Source organism: Homalodisca vitripennis, chromosome 5, assembly GCF_021130785.1.
Source record: "Homalodisca vitripennis isolate AUS2020 chromosome 5, UT_GWSS_2.1, whole genome shotgun sequence".
Taxonomy (NCBI): Eukaryota; Metazoa; Arthropoda; class Insecta; order Hemiptera; family Cicadellidae; genus Homalodisca; species Homalodisca vitripennis.
This window is the reverse complement of record NC_060211.1, coordinates 31870980-31879226: the sequence shown is the minus strand read 5'-3', so window position 1 is coordinate 31879226 and position 8247 is coordinate 31870980. Positions and strand designations below refer to the sequence as shown.

General features: G+C 35.0%; 1 protein-coding gene across 2 annotated transcripts; it reads right to left on the bottom strand.

The window, feature by feature from the left end:
* Nucleotides 1–1748: 1748 nt before the first annotated feature.
* LOC124361937 (E3 ubiquitin-protein ligase MARCHF1-like) lies at nucleotides 1749–6970 on the bottom strand. Of its 2 annotated transcripts, none has more exons than XM_046816015.1 (3): nucleotides 6679–6970; nucleotides 2325–2606; nucleotides 1749–2010 (listed from the first exon to the last, which is right to left on the bottom strand). In XM_046816015.1, exons 1-3 carry the CDS (start codon nucleotides 6890–6892, stop codon nucleotides 1898–1900), a joined length of 609 nt encoding a protein of 202 aa, XP_046671971.1. In that variant the 5' UTR covers nucleotides 6893–6970; the 3' UTR covers nucleotides 1749–1897. The 2 variants fall into 2 exon arrangements, with proteins under 2 accessions (XP_046671971.1, XP_046671973.1); XM_046816017.1 differs by having other exon boundaries at nucleotides 2337–2606; nucleotides 6679–6968.
* Nucleotides 6971–8247: the final 1277 nt, after the last annotated feature.

Genomic DNA, 8247 nt, shown 5'->3' with positions numbered 1-8247 from the left:
TAGTGTGACATGAAACCTTACCAACGTGCTCAATCAGTAGTTATACATTCCACCTAGGAATTGCTGATGTGATTGCAAAACACAAGATTCACAGGTGTTTAGATCATACCTCTGGTGCTTATTTGTGAAACCTTAGCAGACAGTAAAACGCTACTTGGAAACATGCAATTAATTGTGTTTACTGGAGACATTTGATTTATTTCACTACTCAAAATATTAATTTTTATTTTAGAATGTAAATATAGTTTAATATTAAAATCGAAATGCTTTAGCACAAAAAGACTTAAGGTGGTGCAACCGAGTTTTGGTTACGATGAACCTCCCTGAAGACATAAAAATGTGTTTTTATCATTAAGCAAGGTATTACTGTAATTTAAAGTAGGAACATTTATGTAATTTTGTAATCAGAACCAAATAAAAACTGTTGAAGATAAAAGTGTAAAACTTGTACACTATTACATGAGTTACGGCTTCGGGGAGTATTTCGGAAAACTATTATCAAAAATAACATGTTATTTTGATAGTTTTCTTTCAATTAAATTTAATTGTTTATATATGCAAAACATGTCACATATCAAACAAGCTGTGGTAGCGAATCATCAGTGCGGGCTACAGCAGCATCACCAGGGGCGTCCTTAGCGATGGATGGGGGGGGGGCAACTGCCCCCCCGGGATTTTATTGTTGGAATTTATTACAATTTTTTAAATAAATAGTGTAATAATAAAAAAAACTTACAATATTGATAATTATAAAACCAGGATAATTTACCGTTATTTTATTGCCGATCAAAATTATCGAACAATCGTACACAATTATTTTAGCAATCGCTAGATTGCTCTAGATCATTATTGTAAGATGTACAATTACGATAAATTTCCTATTTTTAGTAACCTTTTCTGTTTTTCAATAGAGCATAAAGTGTTACTAAAAGTAGGATAATTATTGTAATCGTACATCTCACAAAACTGATCTAGAGCCATCTAACGATTGTAGAGGAATCTATCTCAGTCAGTTAGTAGCATTCAAGAGAGGGAAAGGTCTCTAGCAGGCTCTAGAAGAGCCTACAGATGGCAGCCAATGAGGAAAGGAATTTTTCTAGAAGGGTTTCCGCCTCCCCTTTGGTCTAGCGAGTTCTGCGTCACTGCACCTATAATTTTACCTAACCATCATTATCAGTTTGGACATCACTACCTTATCAATAAAATAATTTTTTTGTTATTCCACCCATTGGGATAATAGAATTGCACATACAATTTTATTTCAGACTCAAATAATAATACATAACAGTTGTATGAAAAATATTGAGACTGAGACAGTCTAGGTAAATTGTAACCTGTCTGCTATAGATTTGGAAATACAGTATATTCACTTCTGGCTTCATTAAAAAAGACAGATATTTTACCTAATTTTTTTACACATTAAAATTTTAAATCATGATTTCGATGTACCTACGCGTAATTTTTTTACAATCAATAAAATTTGTGTTATCCTTTATAAAATACCTATTTTTCCAGTGCTATGTGTTCAGTCATGTTGTAGAATATTCTTGAAAATTAAATTTTTAAAAGTAATCAGATATGATGAGTGTAAAGATTTGAACCAAAAAAGAGAAATCCAACTGTTTTTCATTTTGCTGACATGTACAATTTGCTGCTGTAAGTAATTCTAAGATCACTCAGTTACCATTGCTGTTTAGTTTTGTAAGTGGCCAAAACACTGTTTAAACTGGCGAATGAAATAAAGTGAATTAAAAAGAAAAGGTAGGAGGATTGTTTATTTATTGGTCTTTTGGCTTGTCACCGTCGTTTCTCTGGATAACTAGTTTGACATCGACTTCATTCTTCCACCAGTTGTACCACGGCAGGAAGTAGAAGTAGAATATCCTGCGGAAGTCATCTACTGCATTGACAGAGACAAACACCAGACATAGGGTGAAGAAGAAGAAGTAGAGCAGCACCCCTTCACAGGGTTATCGAACATCACGTAGTCCAGGGCTGTCTGTTTAGTACCTGGAAGTACAAATTGTATTTTGATTTTATCACTGATAAAAACAACACATTATACATCTTTCAAAATACAGTCAACACATTTGTTTTTAAAAATTGCACAGAATAAGTTTTATTTTTGGATTCAAACAATATTTTAATAATTACTATCAGAATTTATTTCACTAATGTAAAGTAAATGCTCTGTATAAATATTTTTGAGCATTCCTGCTTCCCTCAAATTTGAAACGTTTACAAAGTTATTCCATTATTACTACTATTGCCTAATTAATTGCTAGCTCTTCTTACTGGTGATTTGTAAAATTCAAAATATTTACCAGGAGCAGTACCTAGAAAGGAGAGGACATCTTTGAATATGTAGACTAGCCACATGTAGAGCAGGATAGAAGTGTTCATAAGTGAGACAAAGAGGAAAAACGTGTCACGGAGAAGCCTGAAGGGACTGATGTGATGACGCAGGTAGAACCAGAGGGACTCACCGCAGGAGAACTTGCGGGTACGGACGACGTGAAAGGGGACTGAGCAGAGTTCACAAGAGTCCCTTGTAGATCCTGTAAGCCATTCTTCCAAACAGGATATATGAACTGTGCCCATAGAACCTGAAGCAATCATCAAATTTTAATAAGAAATCACGGTTTTTAAAGATAATTAATCATGTGAATGTTGAGTTTAGCTCCAGGTCACCTTCATATTACTGCAGCGTCTGGAATCTGATGCTATCACAGACTTGACTCCAGGAATCTAGAGTCATATTTGTCTGAAGAGATCCAAACACAACGTAGAAGCTCAAATTAACTATTTACATTGTTTCGACATCAGAGACACCTAGACTACAAAATATAGTGTAATCCACACTTAGAGGAAGGTAAACTGGAGCTAAATTCAACATTCACATTGCATGAACCCTTCCCACCATAGCTTTGTTATGTTCAGAAAACTCGGTTGCTCCACCTTGCTTGGAAATCGTATCTAAAACATTGTAGTGCACTCAATTGTGCACCTGATGAAATAATGAGAATACATCTTATCCTAGTCTGCACTATATTTTGTAGTCTAGGTGTCTCTGACGTCGAATTGATGTAAAGAGTTAATTTGAGCTTCTTCATTGACAACTTTTTTTGAATCGGTTCAGATGAACCTGACTCTAGTTCCACGAGTCAAGTCTGTCACATCTTCAGATTTCAGACGCTGCACTAAGAGAAAGGTGAGCTGGGGCTAAACTCAACATTCACATTGAATCAACCCTTCCCACCATCGCTACAGTATGTATTATTAATCATGTTATAGCATATCAATAATAATCAGTAATTTATTACATATTATTATGCAAATATCTTTCAGAATTAATCAGAACTTTATTTTTCTTAACTGTATTGAACTGAACTTTAACTGTCCATCAACAATAAATTCATGGTAGCTACAGAATATTTATATTGTATAATGAGAATATTATACAATTTTCCATTTTTTTTTTTTTTTTTTTTTTTTTTTTTTTTTTTTTTTTTTACAATATACTTTATTGACATGTTCTTTGAGAACAGTACATAGCGTCAGTTATACAGGTATAAGGTAACAATTTTTAGCTGTTTGTAAATTCTTCTTCTGTGTAAAAAGGTCTCTCTTGGAGCCACAGAGTCAGTTGTTTCTTGAAGCGGTGAGGTGGTTGGTTCTTTAAGTGCTCTGGAAGGTGGTTTGAAGTAGGGCGGCTCCTTTATAGGATGGTTCCTCTTGTATAGGCTCAGATGGTGTGGGGGGCAATGCGAAGTCCGAGGCATGTCTAGTGTTGTGCTGGTGCAGATCTGAGTGTCTTGGCTGTGATGTTTTTTTACAGTGTGGAAGATTACTTCTCTTATGTAGAGTGATACGACTGTCAATATTTTAAAATTTTTGAAGTGTTCTCGGCAGCTGTCACGGTAGTTAAGGCCTGCGAGGCATCTAAATTGCCCTCTTCTGGTTTGATCAGAACTCTCTCAAGGTTGGTTTTTGGATGTTCCTCCCCAAGTGGCAATGCCATATCTCAGGTGTGAATTCGAAGAGAGAGCAAAGTAAGCTACCTTGGCCGTGTCTGTGCCACTTATTTGTTTTATTCTACGTATAACATAGTTTCCTGCAGATAGTTTTTTGCACAGTTGATCTATTTGTGGCTTCCATGACAGTTTATCATCAGTTATGATACCAAGGTGTCTGGGTGGTGTTTTTTATTTCTAGGTCTGGGAGCGTCAAGTTAAGGTCTCTGCGTAGATTGCTGAAGGTCATCTGAACTGTTTTTTTATTATTTAAGACAAGGTCATTTCTGGTACAGAATAGTTTTGTTTTATTGAAAGTGGCAGTTGTGTTTCTCTGGAGTATTGCTATTGATTTATTTGCTATTGTTAGTGCTATGTCGTCTGCATACATGACGGTATGACAGATGTCTCCTAGCCAGTTGGGCATGTCATTTTGTAAGTAGGAGGAACAAGACTGGCCCCAGAAACCGATCCTTGTGGTACGCCCCTTTGTGTGTCAGTGGTTTTTGATTGACATTTCTGTAGTATGTTGTTTTCAGTGTAATTTACTTCCACAAACATCTTTCTATCAGTCAGGTAGCTACGGAACCAGCTTTGAGCTTTTCCTCTTATACCAAGGTTTCCTAGTTTTTTGGAGTAGTTGTTCGTGATTTAGGCAATCAAAAGCCTTACTGAAGTCTAGGAAGAGGCAGGTTGCTGTGCAGCCTTCTTCCAGTTGATCTATAATGTATTCTATGAATTGTATTAAGGCTGTGGATGTTGATCTGCCCTTTAGGAATCCGTGTTGTTGGTAAGTAAGAAGTTTGTTTTCCTCAAGGTAGTTTAGGAGTCTGTGTAAGACAACTTTTTCTAAAATTTTTGAAAAAGTAGAAATGAGTGAAATAGGTCGATAGCTGTTTGTGTCATTATGTGGTCCGGCTTTGTACTTTGGGTAGACTTTAAGCTATTTTTAATTGGTTGGGGGAAAATTCCTTGTGAAAGAGATTTGTTAGTTATAAGGGTGAGTGGTCTTAACAGTTCGTTTTTACATGCTTTTACAAGGTTTAGCTGATATGTGATCTGCTCCAGATGAGGTTTTTGGTTTTAGGAAGTCTATGATTTTTAAGATTTCATTAGTTGTTGCTGGTTTGAAGTGTAAGTTCTGCTTTATAGGTGGAGGTGGTTCATAGTCATCTGGGTCTGGGTTCGGATTAAGATCAGAGTTTTGGAGTGTTCTGTGTGCCACAGTTAAGAAAAATGTGTTGAAACAGTTTGCCACTTCTGCTGGTTGTGTTATAATGGTGGTTGTCCATGAGGAGGAGGAGCAATTCTGTGTTGTTGTCAGTTTTAGCCTTACACTGGTTATTTTACCACTTGCCATAACGCTCTGGACCGGTTGTCAGCTTTGTTTATATATTCTGCCATATATTCTTTACGTAGCGATTTTAGTTTAGTGTCGTAACTCTTTTTTCCTTGCAGCCGTCTCCATTTTGTCTTCTGCTCTTCCTGTGCATTGTTCCTTTTCCAAAGCTTTTATGTATTCACTTTTCAATTTGGCCACATTCCGTGTCCCAGCACTGCCTTAAGCCTTTGTTATGTCTGGTTGCGCAGGTTTTTAATGGGCAGGTTTCATCTAGAATAGATTGTGTGATAGTGTGGAAGGTGTCATACAAGTCGTTTTATGTCCTCTTGAGCATGGAGAATGACCCATGTTTTGGGTTTGCAGTCTGGATTTGAAAAGTTCTATTGTTTTCTTGCTGAAAAATTCTTTTTCTTTCTTTGAAGCTTTCTTTTATTTTTGATGTGATTATTGTGGCTGATTGGGCTGTATGGTCAGAAAGTCCGGATGAGATTAAACGATGTGTTTTATCAATTGTTGGTCAATGTTTGTGCATATCCAGTCTATTGATTTAGAGGTATCTCTGGTGATACGTGTGGGTGGTAGGTTCATTCTTGTTATCTGATAAGATGTTAGGAGCTCTTCGAGTTTGGATTTGTCATTGCTTTAACAATTTAACAATTTAACATTTAACAATAGAATGTACAGAATAAGCTATATATTTTCAAGTTCTACAGTAACAAAAATTTCTCCTTCTTCAGGAACACATTTTAAACAAAACTTTTGTACATTAAATTCTTTACTATTTAATGTAAGCTGTGTTAATAAATTAAAAATACATGCTTGAACTAAATTGAAATAAAATTATAATAAATACGTACGTTGACACAAAAGAATTTTTTAGGAATTAATATTTTTGCATTAGAATAAGTGAAATGTAAGTGTATAATTATTTCAATTCAGAATTTGATATGGACCAGTGGTTTAAAAATTAATGTAGGAATCATTTGGATCTTCTAGCCGATAAAAATAGTTATATAGAATTATTCTTCTACCATTTGAAATTGTCATATGAAGGTAAAACATATATTTAGCTAATTATTTTAATCTCTTATCAACAAATTTGTAAATTCCTAAGCAATTGCAATTTAAATTTAAAAAACCGAAAGTAATTTTGGTTTATTTCAATGTAACAAAACACTACTTCTTTAATGTTTATAACTGATAAAGCATCATTATTATTTTTCTTAAGCGTATAGGAAAACATGTAGGAATTGTTAACTTAAGTTACAACTTGTTACATAGAGGTGACTCTAAATTAAATTAGTTACAACTGATCCAGGCTACCTTTGCAATGGCAAGGAGATGGCACCAGGTCTGACCCCCCTCCACTTTTGCAGATCCGGCATGATACTATGCTGTCTGTGCTGCTGGTACTGACAGAGTATGGGATATGTGATGATGTCTCTGATGTTGCTGCTTGTCTCTGATAATCTTCAGTGCCACAAGGCTCTGGCACTTCCTCAGGAATATCATCTACTTCCATGTTTTCAACCTCCATCACAAATTAATTTTGACTTGAGAGACCTAAAAGTAGTTCACATGAACATGAAAACAACAAAGATTGTGTCCATAGCAACTCAGGTGTTGTCTGATCACCTGGATGAGCCAATCACATGTTTTTTAAGAGACAACATCATCATTGATGAGTTAGTTTGCCACATCTCTTGCATGTGAATACAATTAGAGAAAACACAAAGATATACTGTGAAAAACTTAATCATGTATCAAATGTGTTCTATGAATTATTTATTAAAAATCAAATTAAATTAAACCATTAATACACATCATGTTAGATTTAATAATTGTTAATTACTACCATATAGGGGTATGTTTTTATTGATGTTGGTACGTTTAACAGTTGTTAATTAATTTTTTATTAAGAGTTACAGTAATGATGGTTAAGAACATAATATCTAGTACGGTATTGCAAAGTATGACAGCACATTTTAATATGAAATCATAAAATGATAAGTATTTCTATATATTAAATGGGAGGCTGGCCTCCTTTTTAGCTACGTCCAATCCAACCCGATGAGAGGAGAGGGAGAGAGAGAGAGAGAGAGATTGAGTGAAGGAGGGGAGAGAGAGTGATAAGGGGGGAGAGAGAGAGAGAGAATTTTACAAGTTAGGCAGTAGTGAAAAGAGTGTTAATGCTCAGACTGAATTCGAACTTTAACTTAGCTACAAAGTCTGATACATCACCAGTTTTCTGAAACAGAGTACAGCAAATATGTTTCTGATGTATAAATTTAATCTTATTTCGTGAAAAACAATTGCTTAAAATTAAACACAAACATATATCACCTTGTTTTGATTTACTCCATCTACACTTCCAAAATCAAAATCTCTGATTTGGCCGTACTAAAACAGCTTTTTTCTTTATTCTCTTTGGCTCCTAACTCTAAAATGCTATAAAAATAGGTGGAAACGGTTCAAGGGAGAGATGAGTCTATTATGAAATACAAAGTAGATTTGGCATTTTACTACAGTTTCATGTTTTAATTCACAAAATTTGTATTAAGGTATTGTAATACCAAACTAAGTCACAAAAATTCTGTGGAGTAAGCATTTTTAAATACATATGTGAGAGCATACTAAAATGTGAAGTTACCTTGTGTATGATAGAAAAACAAACACAACCCCTTAAGAAACATGAAACCCCCTCCAGCTACTCAATGTTTAGGGCTCACCCTATTTTTGGCCAGAAAATCATTTCAACATATACTATGGTTCAACCTTCCACTGGAAGATTAGTTTGGACCTGTCAGAACACCAAGTTTACGATATTTTGTCTGGATTGTGCTGCCTCCAAGCCCACGAAAGAACAAAAAGTTAGTTTGTGACTACTGGTTC